This window comes from Myxine glutinosa, chromosome 6 (assembly GCF_964187855.1).
Source record: "Myxine glutinosa chromosome 6, kmMyxGlut1.1, whole genome shotgun sequence".
Taxonomy (NCBI): Eukaryota; Metazoa; Chordata; class Myxini; order Myxiniformes; family Myxinidae; genus Myxine; species Myxine glutinosa.
The window spans coordinates 79,170,116-79,193,193 of record NC_136266.1 but is presented as its reverse complement, the minus strand read 5'-3'; the positions used below and the strand labels follow the sequence as shown (position 1 = coordinate 79,193,193).

Here is a 23,078-nt window from a genome sequence, read left to right as displayed (position 1 = left end):
ATCTCTTTTGTAGATGCCACCCTCATCTGTCCCAATTCATCCCTCTGAGCATCCAGTTTACTTTCTAACCCGATTTGCACCTCCTCTATCTGGTTCCCCATTCATTTGATTTCCCTGGCAGATTGTTCCCCTATTTCCCGCAATTTGTCTTCCATCCTATTTTCTAACCCCATTAACCCATTTTTCACCCCCTCTAACCCATTGTCTAATCCCTCAAATTTCTTGTCTAATCCCTCAAATTTCTTGTCTAATCCCTCAAATTTAGTTTCTAGCCGTTCCCCCATTTCTCCCATTTTGCCCCCCATTTCTCCAATTTGCCCCCCATTTCGCCCCCCATTACCCCCAATTGCTCACACTGAGCCCTCGCTTCGTCCCTCATTACCCCCATTTGCTCACCCTGAGCATCCATTTTTGCTTCTAGCCCCATATTTGCCATTAGTATGGTTGAATTCATCTGCGCCATGAGGTCCCGCACATCAATTCCCGCTATTTGCACAGCGGGCGCGGCTACCCCGCGCTCGTGCGAGCTGCCACTTTGTGCGTCTGATACCACGTGCGCGAGAGCGCCATTTTGTGCATCTGATACTCCCTCAACCATATTGCCAATGTTCTCCTCTACTTCGTCCCTCTGATCCTGGGTTACTCCTAACCCCTCCTCTAGCTCACCCACCGGCATTCGATCGCCTTGACCAGCCATGGCGCGATTTCAAAATTCGGGTTTTTCTTTAAAACAAAATCAAATTTCGGTACTTTATAATTTTGACCAAATTTTTTCCTATATGTTTTTTTTTTTTTAAATTTGGTTCGGGCCTCGAATCTCACTCCTCGACACCAATTGTTACTGTCGCGGTTAAGATGTTATTTTTGACCGAGCGGTTGGTATGACCGCGACCTAACAGTTCCCCCGATTCTTCCCCAACTCACCCGATTCACCCCAAACTTTGGCCGTATCGCACCGCAGCTGCCCAATCTGGAAAACTCTAAAACGACCGAATGCAAAGAGGAAAAGGAATAAGACGAGAAGACGTACAGAAGAGTAATGGGGTTTATTATTTACACATATAATCAAGAAGGAGCAGTCACGATTATGTACAGGGACACGAGACGCAGGTGACACAGTGAATTCCTTATACAAGCTTAATTACCTACCCAGGACAGAACAAACAAAGACGACTCACACGGGGAATTGCAGAGTGGATTGGCTGGAAGGAGGTGTGTGGCTGGAGGGGGAGGACAGCACGGAGCTGGCTGGAGCTTGATCCCGCACGGGACGTCGGGCTGGACCTCGACGGCCGCTGATGCCACCGATCCTGTCGTGTGCGCGGGATCACGGGTCGGATCACGGGTCGGATCACGGGTCGGATCACGGGCCGGATCACGGGCCGGATCACGGTCAGAGCCGACGCGCTGGTGGGGGGTCTGGCGTGACGGGTTCTCTCCTCTCTCTTTTGTTTGTCCAACCACTCTTTCTCCAACGCAACCACTCAACGCAACCACTGAATGCAACCACTGAACGCAACCACTGAACGCAACCACTGAACGCAACCACTGACCACCCCTGACGACCAACTCAGCTCTTGTCATGGACCTCTCTACGCGCTCTTGCTCTGACGACCCAGCTCTTTCCTTTGTACTCATCTCTCCTCTGTAAAAGCTCATCTGCCTTGGACCTCCTCTCGTCTCAACGGCTTGGGCTCCCTTTCGTCTGCCGGTAAAAGCTCCTCTCTTTTGGACACGCCCTGCCTTGGGTTATATAGGCCCCGCCCCTAAACCTTTGCGAACCTCCCCGATCGCTCTTCCTCCGCCCTCTCTAGCCAAACCCCTGTCTCATGGTTGGTCGAGTGGGGCTGGCTCACTCCTCCCCTCTATGACGAGGTGGAGACACGCCTTTCTTCTCCGACCCTGCCTCGTGGTCAATGGCGGTAATTGGAGCGGAGGTAGTTTCTAATCGACAAAAAGGGGGAATGGAGGTTTTGGGAATGGGAATGAAGGGAATCTATCTCTTTCACTTGGTGCAATGGAGTACTTCTATTAATGGGAGACACAGCCTTACCCTAAAACACAGAATATGATATAACTATTGAACAGGGGTATTCTATGATTGGCTGTGGTGTGGATGCTTTATGGACTAATTATGGGATGCCCTTTGATCTTTACACAGCTCCGGAGGCAGGAGGCGCAGAATAACCAATAATAATAATTCACACAATCAAAAAAATATACAGTCCTCATATCCGCAACAATATATTTTTATATATACAGTCACGTGAAAAAGTAAGTACACCGCATGTAAAGTTCTGACTTTTTCAACATATTTCAACATACAGCTATTTTATCTTCATTTCAACAATATTGATAGATAAAGGTGATATAATATAACAAATATCATGAAACATTTACATTTTGGAGTCCATTGTATAATTTAAATAAACATAAATCCAAATTTCACATGTGGACAAAGTAAGTACACCCCTGCATTTATCACGACTTCAAATAACTAAAATCAGAATCAGGTGCACCAGCTCAGGTGCAAATGATTAGAACATCATTAGAGAGGATCTTGGAGGAACCTGTCTTATTTAAACCTCAGACATTTAGTTTGGTTTGCGCTTTGTTGTTGAAGTGTGCGGCATCACCATGCCTAGATCAAAAGAGCTCTCTGAGGCCTTCAGAAAGAAGGTTATAGATGCCTACGAGTCTGGGAAAGGATTTAAAAAGATCTCCAAACAATTTGAAATCAATCATTCGACTGTCCGGAAGATCATCTACAAGTGGAGAGGAATCCAAACAACTGCCAACTTGTTCAGGCCAGGCTGCCCCAGCAAGGTCAGCCCAAGAGCAGACCTCAAGATGCTGAAAGAACTCTCTAAGAACCCCAGAATGTCATCACGGGACCTACTGGTAGCTCTTGCCACTGTTGATGTCAAAGTGCACGAGTCTACCATGAGGAGGAGGCTGCACAAATTTGATCTACTGGGGAGGTGTGCCAGGAGGAAACCTTTGCTTTCCAGAAAGAACATCATGGCAAGACTAAAGTTTGCCAATGAACACCGAGGGAAAGACCAGCACTTCTGGAACAATGTGCTCTGGACAGATGAGTCAAAGGGAGAGCTATTTGGCCACAGTACCAGAAGACATGTTTGGCGAAAACCAAAGACGGCATTTGACCACAAGAACCTGATACCAACTGTAAAGCATGGTGGTGGAAATATTATGGTTTGGTGCAGCTTTGCTGCATCAGAGCCTGGGCAGCTCACCATCATAGAATCCACGATTAATTCTTCATTGTACCAGAGGGTGCTTGAGGATAATGTGAGGCCATCTGTCGGAAAGTTGAAGCTCAACCGAAGGTGGACCTTGCAACAGGACAATGACCCTAAACATACCAGTAAATCCACCAAGGAATGGCTGAGAAGAAAGAAATGGAGGGTTCTGGAATGGCCAAGTCAAAGCCCAGATCGAAATCCCATTGAGATGTTGTGGGAGGATTTGAAACAAGCTGCGCATGCAAGAAACCCTTCAAACATCGCAGAGCTGAAAGAATCCTGCATGGAGGAGTGGGCAAAAATTTCTCCTAGTCGATGTCAGAGACTGGTAGACAGTTATAAGAAACGCCTACTTGAGGTTGTTTCTGCCAAATCGGGCAATACCACCTATTAGAGCCATGGGTGTACTTACTTTTTCCACATGCGAAATTTGCATTTATGTTTATTTAAATGATACAATGGACTACAAAATGTAAATGTTTCATGTTATTTGTTATATTATATCACCTTTATCTATCAATATTGTTGAAATGAAGATCAAATAGCTGTATGTTGAAATATGTTGAAAAAGTCAAAACTTTACATGGGGTACGCCTCCAAAACTCGCCTACGCACATTTACATGGGGAAAAGCGCATACTTTTTCACGTGACTGTATATACTTATTTATTTATTTATTTATTTATTGAACACAAATGTGGTCTCGTGAAGTAAAAAAAAAAATTCTAAAAATTTCCATTGTCCAGGCTAAATACAACAACAACAACAACAACAACATGCATTTTAAGGCCATTTTCACTGCTAGAGTAGGGGTTAGCCTTGTGGTCCCCATGACAATCTTCTCCATTTTGCCCTATTTTCTGCATCTCTCCTTGTTAACCCCCTTGCCCGCATTTCTTCTTCCACCATCTTTAGCCAAGTCTTTCTTGGTCTTCCCCGTCCTCTACTTCCTTCTACATTAATTTCCATCACTCTTCTCAACCAGTCACTTTCATCCTTCCTCAACACATGACCAAACCATCTCAACTTGTTCCTCTTCACAGCATCAATCACAGGCAATATTCCCATCATCTTTCGCAATTCATCATTTGTCTTCCTCTCTCTCAACGATACTCCGCACATCCATCGAACCATTCGCATTTCCACCCTTTCCAGCCATCGTTGCTGCTCTACGTTCATTACCCATGTCTCGCTCCCATAAATCATAACACTTCTCACACATGCAGCATACACCTTTCCCTTCAGCTTCAGCGACACTCTCCTCCTCATCAGCACGCCACTCATTTCCCGAAACTTCTTCCATGCACATCTCACTCGAGCAACCGTTGCCGAGTCTGATCCACCTTCTCCATTCAGCATGTCTCCGAGGTAGCAAAATGTTTTCACACCTTCCAGCTTCACGCCGTCTCCAAGATCCAACACAACATTTCCTCCATCTGCAGCTCCCTCTGTGCACACCTTACATTTGAATGTAGCTGCCACACTGGTAAATAACCCTCTCAGACCACTACATGTTTGATGAACCCACTCAGCGCACATTGTACATTGAATGGAGTTCACTCCGACACCCTTCCTACACACAGCACAGGGCCACTTCCCAGTTCTTTCCACCTCACCACATGCTTTACCACTTGCCATCACCTTCGTCTTTCCGATATTCACCTTCAGACCTTTTGTCTCCATACATTCCTTCCACTTGTTCATCTTTTCCTTCAGTCCATCCATACTTTCCGCAATCAACACCAGATCATCTGCATACAACAACTCCCACGGTAAACCCTCCTTTACGTTCTGAGCCAGCACCTCCATCACAGCTACAAATAGTAGTGGACTTAGTACCGACCCCTGATGCACTCCCACCTTCACCTCAAACTCACCACTGTTCCTGTCCTTCGTCCTTACAGCTGTGCGCTCTCTTTTGTACATTGCCATCACTACTCTGATCAACCATTCCTCCACTCCTAACTTCCTCAATGCCCATGTCAATACTTTGCGTGGAACCCTATCGAATGCTTTCTCCAGATCAACAAACCCAAAAAACAACTTCTTCCTCTTCTCCATGTACTTCTCCTGCAACTGCCTCACAATGAAAAGCGCATCTGTCGTTCCTCTTCCTGGCATAAATCCAAACTGCATTTCGTCGATCTTCACTTTCTTCCTTATCCTCCTCTCCAACACCCTTTCCAATACCTTCATTCCATGCTCCAATAACTTTATCGCTCGGTACGAGCCACACTCCAGAGGGTCACCTTTCCCCTTGTATAGAGGGACGATGGCACTCAGTTCCCAATCCACTGGAATGCGGCCTTCTTTCACCACCAGATTACAGATCTCTGTCATTCTCTTCACACCCCAACTTCCTGCTGCCTTCAACATATCTCCCACAACTCCCGTCGGCCCTCCTGCTTTTCCACTCTTCATTGCTTTTATCGCTTCCTCAACTTCCTTCTCAGTTATCTTCTCTGCCGGTCCTAAAACTGGGTTACTCTCTATGTTTCCATCCCATTCATCCTCTGTATTCGACAGCATTTCCTTAGATCTCTTCCATCTTCCTTTAATTCCATCTGGGTCCACAACGATTTGTCCCACTTCATCCTTCAAGCAACGCACCCCCATCACATCACACCTCTCTTTCGCTATGTGCTTTGCAATCCTGAATACTGCTTTCTGACCCTCTTCCGAATCCAAGCGTTCTCCGAACATTTTCCTACATGCCTCCTGCGCCTTTGCTACCTCTTTCTTTGCAGCCTTCCTGGCTGCCTTATAACTTTCATGCTCTGCTGTTTCTGCTCCCGTACCCTTCGCCTTCTGCCACTCCTTGAACTTCTTCCTCTTCTCGTCAATCCTCTTTCCAACTTCATCATCCCACCACCATGTTTCCGAGTGCCTCTGTGGTCCTTTTGTCCATCCACATACCTCACCAACGGCTCCCAACAGACCAGCTTTCATTGACATCCAACCACTTTCAAGCTCAACCACATCATGCTCTACCCTACTCAGCCTCTCTTTTAATGCCTCCCTTACTGTTACCTGTTTCAACCTCCACACCTTCATTCTTGGTTGGTACTTCACCCGCCGCGCTCTCCTCGCACCTTTCACCCTTATGTCGCAGACAACCAAGTGGTGCTGTGAAACAGCCTCCTCCCCCGGGATCACCTTTGTGTCCCGGAGGTGCCCCCTAGCTCGCCTACGCACCATCAGGTAGTCAACGGTTGTCGTCGACCCACCTGACGTGTATGTTACAAGCTTATTATCCTCTTTCTGGAACTGAGTATTACAAATCAACAAATCAGCTCCATCAGCAAACTCCAAAATCCTTTCACCTTCTCCATTTCTCTCACCATATCCGTAACCCCCATGAACTCCCTCAAAACCATCCATACTCCAATTCCAATTTGTCAACTCACATCACTTCAACGACGGGGGACCTAGGCGTAACGCTTGTTCTTATTTTGTTTAACATCGAGAAAGAAATCCATGTCTTCGTGTACCATTCGTTGCACCATTCGTTGTTGGAATAAATTCATTGAACTCTTGTGCAACTCTTGCACCATTCGTTGAGTCTTATTTCGATACTGAGTTTTTATAGCTTCTACCGAGCCGCAGCGCTGAGAGCTGTGCTGTCGCTTTCCGTTCACAGTCCTCACATATCGTATGCGAGATATGCAAGCAATACTGATCTGTGTACATGTCTGTGCACGTACCTTCCATCACAGCTACTGCAGTAAAATTCAGTGAACGCTTCCGATTACAATGATGCAAAATACGACTGGTTGTCCCCTGTCGCACCGCGGAGTGAAAGGGGGACTATGGTTTTCCCCAGTGCCGTGTATATTGAGAGTCTGGCCAACTGAAATACTGGCGCCATGTTGCATACCTAACTTAGCGCGCTGGCACTGCGAGATGTATGTCAGCTGTGGCAATCCTGTAGTTCTGTGACGAGGGAATCGATGTTATTACTGTTTGGTCGCAGATTTAATGAGGAACAACTAATTCAAGTTAATGTGACGTGTTGTTTGTTATTGGAATAATAAAATCTGCAAGCGGCGCCATTTATTCACACGAATTGTTTGCCTGTCACGGCTCACGATTTATTGACAGCTGCATACAGCATACTGATAAATTTTATTTCTCTTGGCATGAAATTGCAATTTGATAGAATGGAGCTTGTATACAAGTTTCATCTATTATCTGGAAACGTAACATACAATATTCCCATAATGCTATGAAAGTACAATGTCTATTATTTTATTCATTAGCTTGGGTCACAAATGTTGTTATACTTTCGTTTTCAAAGTTGTTATACTTTCATTTTACGTTTTCAAAGAACACTTTACTCAGGAAACTGACACAAACAGTGACAAATATTGCGTCATAAACAAGTATTTCCTGATATATAAGCATATATAAACAGTGCATGTTACAGGGTATATGTATAATAAGGGATTGTGGAGCGGTGCTCTCACGTCGAACTCCAACAATATGGACGCGACAACGAGCTGATTTTCACTGAGCTGTTTATTCTGAGCTCGGCACGAATGCACTGAAAAAGGCTACGCTGAGTGGCAATATATCTTTCAAATTCAAACAGTAAGCCACGCCTCTCAACGGGGCGTGGTATGCAACCCGAGTGACCGCCCGCTGATTACGTCACCGGCCGGTACAAGAGAATTGTGTCTGGTAACCGCTACATGCGCCCCCCCAGAAGTCACTTGTACAGGGAGAGTCAGTTTGTGGGGGACCTTAATGACCCGGCCGAAATGACCCCTGGCGTTTCGTGTAGGGGTGGGAGGCGGCTTGGCGGCGGATGGTCGGGCGTGGGGCTTGGTCGACGGGGGACGGCCCCGCCATGGAGGAAGGGCCAACCGTGGAGGTTGGTCGAGGTCAAAATGGGCCGACGAAGCGGTCCACGGAGATATGGTCCGGTTTGCCGCCAATGTCTACGACGAACGACTTGTCGCCCCTCCTCAAGACCCGAAAATGGCCATCGTACGGCGGTCGGAGTGGTCCCTGGTGCGCGTCGTGGCGCACAAAAACGTACTCCGCTGTACAAAGCGCTGGAGGGACATGGGGTTGAGGACAGCCATGATGAGACGTGGGCACCGGGGCAAATCTCCTGGCGGCCTCCTGGAGGATAGAGCGTTGGCGAGCCGCGGACCAGGGGCCGGTGGCGTCGGGGATGAACTCCCCTGGCACGCGCAGTGGTTGGCTGTAGATCAGCTCGGCGGTAGAAGCCTGGAGGTCTTCTTTAGGGGCCGTCCGGAGGCCCAATAGCACCCACGGGAGCCTGTCAGCCCAACCGTCGTCCTGGAGGCTTGCCCTGAGAGCGGCCTTCATTGAGCGGTGAAACCTCTCGCACAAGCCGTTGGCCTGGGGGTGGTAGGCCGTGGTGCGGTGAAGTTTCACCCCCAAGGCCTGAGCGACCATGCCCCAAAGCTCAGAGGTGAACTGTGGGCCTCTGTCAGAGGAGATGTCCGAGGGGGCGCCAAAACGGGCGACCCAGGTGCCGATGAAGGCCTGCACCACGTCGGCGGACGTCGTTGACATCAGCGAGACGGCCTCCGGCCACCTGGTGGTCCTGTCCACCATCGTGAGGAGATGGGTGAAGCCCGCGAGGGGGGAAGGGGTCCCACCAGGTCCACATTGGCGTGGTCGAAACGCCGCGCGGGCACGTCGAATGGTGCCAACGGGGCCTGGGTGTGCCGGTGGACCTTCGCACGCTGGCAGGCGACACAGGCGTTGGTCCAGTCGCGGACGTCCTTCCGGAGCCCGTGCCAGACGAATTTCGCTGCCACGAGCTTCTGCGACGCTTTCCGGCCCGGGTGGGAAAGGCCGTGGATGGCGTCAAAAACGAGCCGTTGCCATCCAGCGGGTACAATGGGACGAGGTTGGCCCAGGGAAACGTCGCACAGGAGAACTGTGGCTGTATCCTTGAAGGGGACGTCGGACAACCGCAGGCCCGTGTCCGCTGTCCGGAGGGCTTGCACCGCGGGGTCGGAGACCTGGTCCGCCGCCATGCGGGCGTAATCCACGCCGAGGTGGACGGTGCCCGCGACGGACCGGGAGAGGCAATCGGCCACAGCATTATCCTTTCCCGTGACGTGCCAGATGTACGTCGTGAATTCGGACATGGCGGAGAGGTGGCGCTGCTGACGAGCCGACCACGGCTCTGAGACCTAGGCCATGGCGAAGACCAGGGGTTTGTGGTCCACAAACGCCGTGAATGAGCGGCCCTCTAAAAGGTGGTGGAAGTGGCGAACCACCAGGTAAAGGCCGAGCAGCTCGTGGTCGAACGTGCTGTATTTGCGCTCGTTAGGGCTGAGCTCCCGGCTGAAGAAGGCCAGCGGTTGCTAAGCCCCGTTAACCCACTGCTCGTGTATGGTGCCCACCGCATAGTCGGAAGCGTCCGTGGTAAGGGCGATGGGTGCGTCGAGCGCCGGGTGCGCCAGCATGGTGGCGTTGGCGAGGGCCAGCTTAGCGCCCGTGAACACCCCGTCCATCTCCTCGGTCCAGGCGATGTCGTGCTTGGCCGGCTTACCCCTGAGGGCCTCGTACAGGGGGCGCCTGTGTTGGGCGGCGCGAGGTACGAACCGGTGGTAGAAGTTTACCATACCCAAAAACTCTTGCAGGGCCTTGACGGAGCAGGGGCGTGGGAAACCTTTAACGGCCTCCACCTTGGTCGGCAGCGGAACGGCCCCGCGCTTCGTGATGCGGTGTCCCAGGAAGTCGACGGCAGCCATGCCAAACTGGCATTTCGCCGGGTTGATGATGAGGCCGTGCTGGCTGAGGCGCTCAAAAAGCATGCGCAGGTGAAGGAGGTGCTCCGCCCGGGAAGTGCTGGCGATGAGAATGTCATCCAGGTAGACGAACAGAAAGGTGAGATCGCGCAGCACACTGTCCATCAGCCGCTGGAAGGCCTGGGCCGTGTTCTTAAGGCCGAAAGGCATTCGGAGGAACTCGAAGAGGCCAAAGGTGTAATTACAGCCGTCTTCGGAACGTCGGCCGGCCGGATAGGTACCTGGTGGTCGCCCCGAATAAGGTTGTCCTTGGAGAAGATCACCTGCCCCGCCAAACGGGTGGAAAAGTCCTGGATATGCGGTATCGGGTACCGGTCGGGGGTGGTGGCGCCGTTGAGGCGGCGATAATCGCCGCACGGTCGCCTTCCGCCACCCGGTTTGGGTACGATGTGCAGGGGCGAGGCCCACGCGCTGTTCGAGCGCCGCACAATGCCCAACCGCTCCAGCACGTCGAATTCCGCCTTGGCCACGGCGAGTTTGGCAGGGTCGAGGCGACGAGCCCTGGCGTAGACCGGTGGACCAGTGGTCGGAATGTGGTGTTCGACGCCGTGTTTGACGGCGACGGCCGAAAACGTCGGCAGCGTGAGGGCGGGGAACTCAGCGAGGAGGCGGGTGAAGTCGTCCGCGACCGGGAGCGCGCAGGCTAGCCTGGTCGGTGCGGAGCCGCTCAACGAACAAGCGAGAGAGCTGAAGGTCTCCGCGTTGACGAGCTGACGGCATTTTACGTCAACCAAAAGTCAGTGGGCGCAAAGAAAATCCACACCCAACAAAGCCATGGGCACGTTCGCCGTGACGAAATCCCACTCGAAACGCTGGCCCCCGAAGCAGAGTGCGACGCTGTGTGAACCGAAGGTGCGGATAGAGGAGCAAAGCACGGCCTGCTTGTCCTGCCCCGAGACGGGTATAACGCTCACCTGAGCTCCCGTATCGCACAGGAAACGCCGCCCGGACGCGGTGTCCATGATGATCAAAAGGTTGCCGGAATGGCCGACGCTCATGGCAGGAAGGGAGCGCCGGCCTGGTCGTTTCCTGACCCGCCGAAAGTGCACGGTGGGTGACACGTTCTGGCCTTCTGCCCGAACCTGGCGTTGTAGTAACACACGGTCCGCCCCGGTGGTGGCTGCGGCGCCGGTCGTGGCGAGTGCGGCCGATGGGGTGTCATGGTGGCCGCAAGGGGCGCTGAATCAGCCAGTGGCAGCGCTGGTCGAGGCGGGGGCGTTGCCTTGGCCGGGCCAGGTTTCCAGGCGGGCGCTCCAAAGTACCGCCCGGCCGAGAAAAATTTGTCGGCTTCCTTAGGGCGCGAGGGTCCTCGATTGCCGAGTTAGCCAAAGCTAAGCGTACCTGCCCGGGTAGCTGTCGGAGAAACAGCTCGCGAAAGAGGAAATCTGGGCGGTGTTCGCCGAGCAGGGAGAGCATGTGGTCCATGCGCTCAGATGGGCGAGCCTCCCCGACCTCAGGCAGATTGAGCAGCTGTCGCGCGCGTTCAGCCTCAGTGAGGTCAAACGTACCGAGGAGTAGTCGTTTGAGTGCGCCGTACTTGTCATCGGCCAGCGGGCTCCGTAGAAGGCTCAAGACCCGGGAGGTGGTGGCGGCGTTTAGCGCGGAGACCACGTGGTGGAAGCGAGTCTCGTCCGCCGTGATGTGCCGCAGAGCGAACTGGGACTCCGCTTGGGCAAACCAGACGGCCGCATGTGATTCCCAGAAGCCAGGGAGCTTCAAAGCAACGGTCGACGCCATCGCCGTGTTCGTAAAAGGGGTCACCAATGTGGAGCGGTGCTCTCACGTCAAACTCCAACAATATGGACGCGACACAGAGCTGATTTTCACTGAGCTATTTATTCCGAGCTCGGCACGAATGCACTGAAAAAGGCTACGCCGAGTGGCAATATATCTTTCAAATTCAAACAGTAAGCCACGCCTCTCAACGGGGCATGGTATGCAACCCGAGTGACCGCCCGCTGATTACATCACCGGCCGGTACAAGAGAATTGTGTCCGGTAACCGCGACAGGATTATGTATAATACCTGATTTTCAGTTATTATACATAATCCCTTATATATATATATACCCTATACACTGCATATGTACACGAAAAATGTTACAGGGAATATGTATAATATATATATATGGTTGACTAAATAAGTGTTAAGCTCACCAGAGACCTAATACACACGTGTCTTGTCACTTTTGATTTGAAACCAATAGATATTAAGCGATTTCACTTTCCGAACATAAATATGAGTAAGGTGATGGATTCCATCCAACTCGGCGTATTTTAACCACCCAAATAGCACTTCTTTCCTTGTCTCGAGGAAATCTGTGCATTATACGACCTTGTCCTGGTCTAACAGAACATCCCCAAGCGGCACAACACACCATATTGGTTGATTTTATTGAAATATTACTCAAATGAAATATGCAACGATACGAAGCAATGGCACGTGTTACGGATCCTGGATTTAGGTGAATTACTATTCATGTCATTGCTTATTAATGTTTATTCTATTAAAGGTTGTTGTGGTTAAATGGTTAGAGAGGCTCCGGATAACAGGAGACCGGAAACGGGATAGTGAACCGGAAGAAGAAAAGAGAGACACGAGGTCCTGGAGAAGCGGCGATCTTCTTCTTCCTCGCCCAGCTCCGACGCGAGCGGTGTCGATATTGAGCAGCGTGGGGAACGCTGCGTTTGAAAGCCCATCTGGCGAGAGGAGTTACCTGCGCGGGGTAATTACCGGTTACGCGTCAAGTTGCCGTGGGTTCGTGCACGGAACCAAGCGTCCGGCACAGTTCGCCTCAACGTCTACAAGGACGCGTACGGGTCGCACCTTGGGCCTCGCGCACTTTGCGAGCCGTGCTTTGCTTTGCCCGCTTTGCTTTGCAAGGAGGTGTGCGCTGCAGCAGCTGTTCCCGGTACGCGACGTGCACGTTTGGAGCACGTCAGCCAGGGGTTCGTTCAACCGCCCGTGTGCGGAGAAGTCGACCTTCACCTTGGTCTGGAGGGGCCCAGAGACATTGTGAGGGACAGTGACCATTGAGGGGTCGTGAGTGGGGAAAGGGGGGAAATATATGAGATGGCCATCTTAGTAACATTGTTGATGGATTGTTGATTGTTGGTTGATGGATTGAGAATATATTATTAATTAATCCGGATCCTTGGTGTGGGGTTGCTTATTGACCTGAATTGTTTGTGTCTTTCATATTGATTGCCTTACGAAAGCGTATAGATCATATATCTTTCTGGCGGGGTCCTCCCACGGTCCGGGGGTCACCAAGACCAGGTAGTTACCGGGAGGACCACATAACACACGGAATGGGTGCAGCGGTAAAGCTGCTCGGCTGAGGTGGTATGCAAAATGGCGCCTGTAAACCACGTGACGCGGGCTCGACCAATCACGGCGGTAGTTGAGCAGATCAAAGGCTGCAGTGATGGTTGTGGGGTGTTGCAGTGATGGTTGTCCTTCTGGAAGTTTCTCCTATCTCCACACAGGATCTCTGGAGCTCAGCCAGAGTGACCGTCGGGTTCTTGGTCACCTCTCTTACCAAGGCCCTTCGCCCCCCGATTGCTCAGTTTGGCCGGGCGGCCAGCTCTAGGAAGAGTCCGGGTTGTTCCAAACTTCTTCAATTTAAGAATTATGGAGGCCACTGTGCTCTTGGGAACCTTCAATGCAGCAGAAATTTTTTGTAGGCTTGCCCAGATCTGTGCCTCGACACAATCCTGTCTCTGTGCTCTGCAGGCAGTTCCTTCGACCTCATGGCTTGGTTTTTGCTCTGATATGCATTGTCAGCTGTGAGTGTGCCTTTCCAAATCATGTCCAATCAATTGAATTTACCACAGCTGGACTCCAATCAAGGTGTAGAAACATCTGAAAGATGATCAAGAGAAATGGGAGGCACCTGAGCTAAATTTCAAGTGTCATAGCAAAGGGTCTGACTACTTTTGTCAATGTGATATTTCAGTTTTTTCTTTTTAATAAATTTGCAAAACTTTCTAAAATCCTGTTTTCTCTTTGTCATTATGGGGTATTGAGTGTAGATTAATGAGGGAAAAAATGAATTTAAACGATTTCAGCATGAGGCTGCAACATAACAAAATGTGAAAAAGTGAAGGGGTCTGAATACTATTATGTCGGGGGGGATACAGGAATATCTAGAGCCAGGTAGATCTGCATTGGTAGGTATCCGACTGTCGTGATAGGGAATCTACCTGTAATACGTTATATGTTTAGCCGGATGTCGGTATAAGCTGTATTGGTGTCCCCGCCATGGGGGGCGGGGCATGCTAAGTAGTGCAGGGATTATGGTTAAAAATTCCTTTGTTTGTCGTCCCCTCTGTCGCCAATCCAGTGTCCCTTATGGCAAAGCATTCACATAGACACTAGATAGATCCCTTAGTGCACAACAGTAATTAAATCCCCTCCCTTACAAAAAGACGCACCGGAAAGACAAGCAGGAAGCGGCCGCGTACAATGCCAGCGGGGGCGTCAAACAGCGAGCAAGGCAGGCTATCGCCACGCCCAGGGAATGTGTGATTGGTTGAGGCGGAAGGCGCGAAGATTTGGCCAATCGGTGCGGAGGGCACCAAGCCGCTCCTTAGAAGTAGGTGGCTGATTGGAGGGAAGGCGCGAGAAGGTTCGAGAGACCACGAAGAATCGAGGCTCTGATTGGGAACGCGCCAGATTGACGTCACATGCCAGGTGACAAAAGGACTCGCTGGACGACATTTTCTCTCTCCCCTCGTGCTTGAAGCTAGCTTTCTGCTCTGTGCTGGACTCTTGCCTGGGTTGATTCCCGCTCTTCCCTGCGTTCCTGACTGGTGGTCGTTGGTTCCTTCATGTTCTTGGAGCGGTGCTCGGAGCTTGGAGCGAGGCTTGGTGCTGTGAGGGAAAGGGACCTCGTGTGCGACCAACGAGGAGCTTGAAGTGGGGCGTGCAGCGAGGCGTTTGGTGAGGCCTGACGGTGCGCGAGCGGGCGTGCAACGGGGCCTGTTCCCCGCCGACGTCGAAGCCACGGCGGGCTTGCGTGCTTGGAGCCGACGATTCCTTGACTGCAGACTACAGACAGATAAGCTCGCACCACATTTCACAAATACCCGCCATAACGTTTTATTTTTCTTAATTCATTTTCCTTTGTCTCGTATCCGAAGTGTGAGTGGGGACGTCCCGATTAGGACATTTTATTACCGGCGCGTATTTTCCTGTCCCACTATTCATTGTAAAATAAACTCTTGTATTATTTTCTTTTCCCTTCAAAATCTTGTGTTCGTTTGAGTTAATCCCCTGCAGGATCGGAGCTGCAGTCGGATCGCTACAGGTACGTGCTTGCCGCCTCTTCTTCTTAATTCCTCCTCCCGCACTTTTATAGCCAAAACCGTATTTGATCGTCACCTCAAGTAAAGCTGTTCGGTCATCCGCGAGCCCCGGTATTAACCGAAGGGATCGTGCGACAATACTTTCTGAATGCACTGTATATACTGTATACATATATGTTCAACAATGAATGAAAAAATAAATCTCACAAATACAGTGTATCCAATCAACAGGTTGTAAAAATATTTTCCAAACGTGTCTCAATGCATTTGTAATAGTTGATAAACAATGACGAGGATCACATTCCGAGACACCGACCACCTACCAAGTGGAACCTTTCATGAACTTCACCATTTCAGCAAAATAGGAATTAATTTAGTTTGTGCAATGTTCATATCTGATCTTACCTTGAGCCTACCCTTTCTCAAAGTAACACCATCTGATACTTGATAAACGGAAGTACCAGCAATCGAGTTTTGTCCCATTCCTCCTGTGAAAATGAGTTGTGTTGTCCATACTTATGTTCACAAATCAGAACTGTATTCAGAAAGACATTCTACTCCACACTATGAGCTTGTTCATTGTGAGTATCTTTGAAGTGTCAAATAAATTGCTCAATTTGCAAAATGGGCTTGTGTACCTTCAGATTGGATATCTCTCAAACATGGAAACATGCTATTCCTGGGTAACTTTACTCTTGATTTGCAAACAAAATTTTTAGAAACAAATTTTGGAATGCTGCGAAAGTTCATCACATCAGAAGAAACATAATTTGTTGAATAGATCATACCTGGGAAATAGGTTCACGTTGTATGCTTTGTTGAGGTTGATTGTCAAACTCCTTGTTCATGTGAAAATTCCAATGATTTCCAAATCCTCAGAAAGTGATGCTGCAATGGTACATCTGCCACTTGAGAGGGAACTCCACAGTGAATGTGGAATGAAGAATTATCTGATCAATTGGTTGAATTATGTTTTAATCAAAGAGAAGAAAGTTCCCATGGACAACACTTCAGTGGACCACCGAGATCCATCACTACGAATATTATTGGGAAAGGTTTTGCCATTTAAAATGCCTCTGATTGTGGACGTTGATGATTTCTGATGTTGATGGAAGACTTTCAGCAAAGCGATGGAAATCCTCACCAAAAGATTATCATTAAAGGGTCTTATGCTCTTTGATTTAGACATCTATTAAAATAGCTCATCTATCTTATAAAGTAAAAGCTTCATCGCTTTCGATTCTAAATTATAAAGGAAGACAAAACTCTACATCTTGTTCAGTCTGTAAGTCATTGTTGTGAAAGAGGTTTTCACTTTAATTATTGTTATTTTTCCAGTTTATAAAAATGCTCAAAGAAAGTATCTGCTCTTGGAAGACAAAAGACTTCCATTTTGTCTAATAACTTTTGGCTTGATCAAAGTGATATTTTGACCTGAGATATTTTTTATCGGATATTCTTATCTTTCCATGATCGTAAAAATTCATGTTCCAAAATAGTAAACAAAATATCAGCAAACTACTGTTTGGAAAAATACCTTTCACATTTTCATGAAGAACTCGATGTTATGAAGAGAAATGCAATGTAAATCTGATGCAAGTTGTACAATCTGCTCCACAAGTAACCCTGCATATCGCATGAGTTTGAGAAATGCTTGGTTTGTGTAGAATCATTGGATTAAATATGTCGGATAATTGTGAATCATAAAAAATGTCCAACAAACCTTTTATATTTGTTATTTTGTCTCTTTGTCAGGTAACACAGATAATGTTTCGGTCAACGGTACGACACCAACACCCACTGAAGGTAATCTTTTGGCTTTGTATCAAACCTTAGTGGGAGTAAAAAACTTATTTCATGAAATAAGTTACGAGATGAATCATTGAAATTGTCATAACAAGTCTTAAATCGGATTATATATTGCTTGGTTTATGTAGAATCATTGGAACAAGTGTATCTGGAACAATGCATAAACATGTACAACAAACCTTTAAAATGTGTAATTTTGTCTCTTTGTCGGGTAACACAGATGTTTGGTGGGACATAATGACACCAACACCTCCTGAAGGTAATCTTTGTGCTTTGGATCTAACCTTAGTGTGAGTAAAAAAAACTTCCATGAAAGAAGTCATTCAATGAATCGTTTAAATTGTCATAACAGGTTTTAAAATAGATTATATTTTGTGAAATGTTATTTTGAGAAAATTTATTGATGAATTGCTATATTTGATCTCCTTTTGTATGTAATCAATGAAATGTTAAATAGAACAAACCTGGCTTTTCTTCTTCAACTTAATCATCTTGTCCTGAAGAACACGAATAATTGAGAGCAGCATTTGGTGGGCAAATTAGCCTGCTCGTTGTATCATCGCTGAGATACAGTGAGAGGATATACACTGTGAAACTGCTGTTTGAATACAGATTATTTTCATGTTTTTGGCATACAAACATCATCTGTTTTAAAATGTGCCATTGTTTCTTTAAAAGGTGCCACACATTAATTATATGATCAGCTGGGGAGCAACTGTGATGACTACGACAGAACCCACTTAATTAAAGGAGTACAAAAACGCGCGCTGAACATGAGACTAGTGTGTATGGCATTGATCCAGCCAGGAACACACAAGACAAACCAAAGTGTGCCAAAGGCAGGGGCGGATCCAGGAATTTCAAGACGGGGGGGGGGGGGGGGGTGGTTGAAGCTATAGCGCTGGGGGGGGGCACAGGGGGGTCTGGGGGTTCTCCCCCAGGAAATTTTTAAAAATTTATCGTCAGAAACGGCATTTCGTGCGTTCTTGGAAGTTTCTGCAGTTCCTTGTGTTCTTCCCTGGTCCAACAGCTCGACAGATTCGCGATGACTAATGGTCAGATAGAGGAACTGGTGAAACGACTTGCTCAGCTGTTCCTTCTGCTATAAATTGATGAATTTTGTAGGTGTGTGTGTGTGTGTGTGTGTGTGTGTGTGTGTGTGTGTGTGTGTGTGTGTGTGTGGTGTGTGGTGTGTGGTGTGTGTGGTGTGCATGCGTGCGGCATGTTTTTTGTGTAGTTCTGCTGGAGCTTTCTGATTTGTGTAGTCCTCGCGAAATGATTGTTATGATCTCCTGAGTTAATTAGGCTAATTAATTACAAAGAATCCAGAAGAATTCCCATGTTTCTAAATGCACGCCATGTTAACGTGTATGGAGCAGCTTAATAGGTCCTTCCATGGCATGCCATTCTCATTACTAAATAAGTAACAAAAACAATGATAATATTTTACAAAGCATTTATTCCAACTCAAGCACTATAGCAGGCAGGTATGCTGCAAGGCCATGAAAGGCGATGAAAATTTGGTCCATTTGGACCAACGGGCTCACTTGTCGTTATAAAAGACCTGCGCACTCCCATAGTGTGAAATGATGGCGATGACAGACTGTGTGCTGGGCAAAGCCCGGCATCGCCATGCGGCAAGGTTGTGAAGCTCAAGGTAGGGGGTTCTCCCCACAAAAGATAGGATAGCGATAGGACAGCGGAATGTGAATTATTTTATTCATCGTAAATTATGCTATTTTGGAATAGACGGCGCTTGTGTTTTTGAATGAAAATGTCACATACATCATGTGGGGATATGGTGTATGTTCATGAGGGCCAGAGATGCCATCCGATTTTCTCCCATGGAATATCTTATGTCGGTCTTCAGACGACGCAGGCAAGAAAATGAGCGTTCGGCCTCACAGGAGCCTACAGGGAGGGTGCATCCAATATGGAGTAGGACTTTGATGGATGGAAATTCGTCTCCATCTCCTGTGCAGAAACAATCCATGAATGTGTTTGGAAGCGTGTTGTTGGGCTTCCTTCTCCAAAACATCTGCCAGTCTCTAAGCTCATTTATCAGTCCTGCTGGATGTTCCATGTCGTTTTTCCAACGCAACAGCTTCTGATGTCGGGCTGGAATGTCGCAGGTATCGGCGATTATTGCGGATGGCATCAGCAGAAACAGATCACTACCTTCGCGATTTTCAGCACAGAATCGGGTGTCCATTTCCTGGCTGAGGTGGTCGAGAAATGGAATGCACATGTTTCTGAGGTAGAACAGCAAGGGAGTATTGGCGGCAGTGTTCAGACGATGGATTTGTCGTTTTACAACTCTCGGCATTGTGACATCACCTCCTACAGATTATAGCATGGCCTTGGCGTAATCGAACCACAGAGAGAATTCTGTTTCTGATTTGACCGTAGTTGAGTGAGCGCGTCCTTCTTGTCGTCAATCATAGAGTATGCCTCCAGCACATCCATACTGTTGCGTTGCAGCTTGTGGGCAAGACCTTTTAAAGTATGTAGGCTGTTCTTCACTGAAATGAATACAACAACAAACTGAAAAGACGTCAGTGAACTCAGAATTCCCGGTGCAGACACGCGGCTATCACGGTCCCACCCCCAGGAATTCTCATCACCGTCGGGATTTACAATCCTGTCCAAACAAATACAGACAAACGGATATAACTCTTCGACTGTCTCGTAACAAGTATGTGTCTCCACCCACCTCGTCTTGCACAGACCTTTCAGTTTTTTTGCTGAGGTTTCCTCTTCTTGCTCAGATAAGGTCTTTTCAAGGTACTGTTGGCTCTTGGATGAGTTCTTGAAAAATCTATAAAGCTCATTAATGGTATCAATCATATTGCGAACCATGGATAGTCTACACGCTGCTGCGATAGACAAATGTAGCACATGACTGTTGCAGTGAGTGTGGAGCGCCAAAGGCTGGACAGCTTTAATCTGCGCTTGAGTTCCGATTCTGGATGACGCCATTGATGATGCACCGTCATAGCTTTGCCCTCTTGCCTTACTGATGTCCACACCTCTTCTGAATAAACAATCTATGATGGCCTTTCCTATAGCTTCCCCAGTAGTTCTCTCTAGCTCTACGAAATCAAAGAATACTTCTTTAACTGAAGGTTGTGAGGCCAGGGTGTCGAGGAACCGGAGCTAAATACTGAGAATTTCATGGTTGGAATGAAGCTCCGTTACCTCATCACCTATGATGGTGAAAAATCCTCCCTCCTTCAAACACTTGATCAGTCCATCTCTAATCTGGCTACCAATGATCTCTATCACTTCGTTCTGGATGGTCTTAGAGGTACAGCGGGCATTCTTGTTGCCACTCAGCAGATGCTCCCGTCAGATCTCATCGTTTTCAGCAATGTGACTCAAAATGGTGAGAAAATTTCCTTTGTTTGAGATATCATCACATTTCAGTGAATTGTCGTCTCGATGTCCCCTGAGTGCTATGTTCTGCGGACCGCAGGGCAGCACCACACCGACAATTTGTCGGAGGATGTGTAGATTTTTTTCATAGTTCAATTTGTTCTGCTCGGAAATCAAATATGATATTCTGTGGGTCGGATTTCGGCCACTTTCCATCAAATCATTAGCAGCAAGCATAGCTTGTTTATGGTAGTTCAGTGAATCGTGTGTCGCCAGTGCACCATCTGTACCAGTTGCTTTCCGTAGGTTGGTTAAGGGTGATCGAACTAGCACCCCTGACTTAATTTGATCATTTTTTGGAGGGAACATAACACAAAACTTACACATCCCACCTCCAAGTACAGAACTGTAAGCCAACCATTTGTAACGATGGAGCCACTCTCTGCAAAAATTCAGCACATATGAACCATTTTGTCCCTTACGGTTGATCCGTTGAACACACAGGGAATCAAAATGTTGTGGGCAGTGATGCTCGTTTAAGCACTTGATTTTCTCGTCACCCGGAAGCGACTCAATACGAACATTATCGGCCACAATATCACCGACATCATAAGCTGGCGGGGCCTGTTTGCCTTCCAACACAGGCACTGATTTGTCATTTGTTGCATCACTCACTTTAAGAGTGTTTGTATTGCCAAGGGGATCGGAAGACGTGGTTGCTTCATTACGGCGTACTCGTACCTCGGGTTGGGCTTCAGTTGCTGGTGCTGCTGCAGGCCTACCCAGTGGGTGTTGTGCCTCATCTGTTGTTATGGTATGGTCTGTCGCAGTGATGGACGAAAATAAGTCCGTAATCCTCCTTTTTTTTGGATCTTCCATGACACTCACTCGTTTTGACCTTTTTCTTAAGACAAAGTAAGTGATCCGATGTTTGCCGATATGATACCTCTGCAGACCGCATTGACCAGTTTCCTCAGCGCTCAGCAATGCATTATTGGATGGACGAGTCCACTAACGTGCTCGACGAGGGGTGTTGATAATAGGATTGTACTATTGTGAACGTACCCCACGTCGAGCGATTTAATGAACTCGTCGACATAGCACATGAGCATCGATCCTGTACACACACGAATAAATTAACACAAACATGAAGAGAAATTTCAATTCTGCGCAAACTGTACTGCAACCATTATAATTGTGCCCCGCTGTAAACGAGTTTCAATGTTATGCTGTATATTTATGCTCCGCCCATGTTTGCATCATGCATATCATGCTCCACCCATGTTTTCCTCATCACATATTCAATTCATGCTCCACCCATGTGTTGCGTCATCAGCATGGCATTACCTTCAAGCCATATCCGCTGGAGTGGCTGCTGCTGATTATTTCGCTTTGGACGGTGGATTTATGTGATGAAAGTATGGTTTTTTACCGTCGCACTTGGAGTGTTTTATAATAAAGCAAAAGTTATTCAAAACCTCTGAGCGTTGGTAATCTGCCTGGAACGTTCCTTGTTCAAAATCATCTGGACACGAGGGCTGTTCCAGGATATTCATAGGTTATAATTCATCAAAAATCCAGAGTGGGGGGGGGGGGGGGGTGGGTGTGTGTGTGCACCCCCTGCACCCTCATCCTGGATCGAAGGGGGGGTGCGCACTCCCTGCACCCCATCCCCCCCTGGATCCGCCCCTGAAAGGTGTGGGAGCTTTGGTGGCCCGTCCATTCGAGTGGCGCAGGAAGGCACGTACATAATTGTCAGCTCCTTTTATTCATTCAGCTTGTACTGGCTTGTACTTGATTGTGCTGGGTTATACTGCGCTCGATTTTCTTCGCACTGCGAAGTCCAAAGGACAGGCGTACTACCTCACCTGGCTGTTTGGCCCTTGCTCATCTTCCTACACATCTCTGGGGAATGTCTTGCATAAGCTGTATGCACCGTGTCATAGATGCCGTAACATTGGCCACGCTGCAGCCAGCCACTTGAACCCTCCTGCCGATGGCTGAGGCCATAATGATGCCATGTGCTGACTGCCCGGCATTGCCAGTCACCAACTTTCTGGCCACATGGCCTGAAAGACATAAAGAGAGGGAGTAAAAGGAAAGCACACCACGGGGAAGAAGAAAAAGGCTTACAGAACATCCTGAGCACGAAGGAGAGGACACAATCATAGAGCATGTGAAGAAGAAGAATAAAAAGGGAGGACAAAACCAGGTTTGACAGGGAGACAGGATAGGCCATGGGCCACATATGGTCCACGAGCATCCCCCCCACCTCTAAACCAAACCAACTTTTTTTTGAAGCCCAGAGGCATACTAAACACGATTCCAAATGTTACCAAGAAAAATTTAGGGATGCAATGCCCATTTCGGCTCAACAAAGTAGGGTACCCTCATAATTATGCCGACGCTCTCCGACGTCGACCGAACTTTGACTACTGATTATAATCTTCCACCAGAGGCCTCAAATAGCTCCTATTTCAATATATGATATACCAAATGAAAGATTATGAGCTGTTCTTTTTG

At 48.2% G+C, this 23,078-nt stretch overlaps 1 protein-coding gene across 1 annotated transcript in view; it reads left to right on the top strand.

The window, feature by feature from the left end:
• Positions 1-23,078, top strand: part of LOC144892623 (scavenger receptor cysteine-rich domain-containing protein DMBT1-like) — a 206,979-nt gene that overhangs the window by 32,137 nt on the left and 151,764 nt on the right. Inside the window, 2 exon segments of the mRNA XM_078780036.1 lie at positions 17,127-17,177; positions 17,401-17,439. Coding sequence (XP_078636162.1) covers positions 17,127-17,177; positions 17,401-17,439 — 90 coding nt within the window.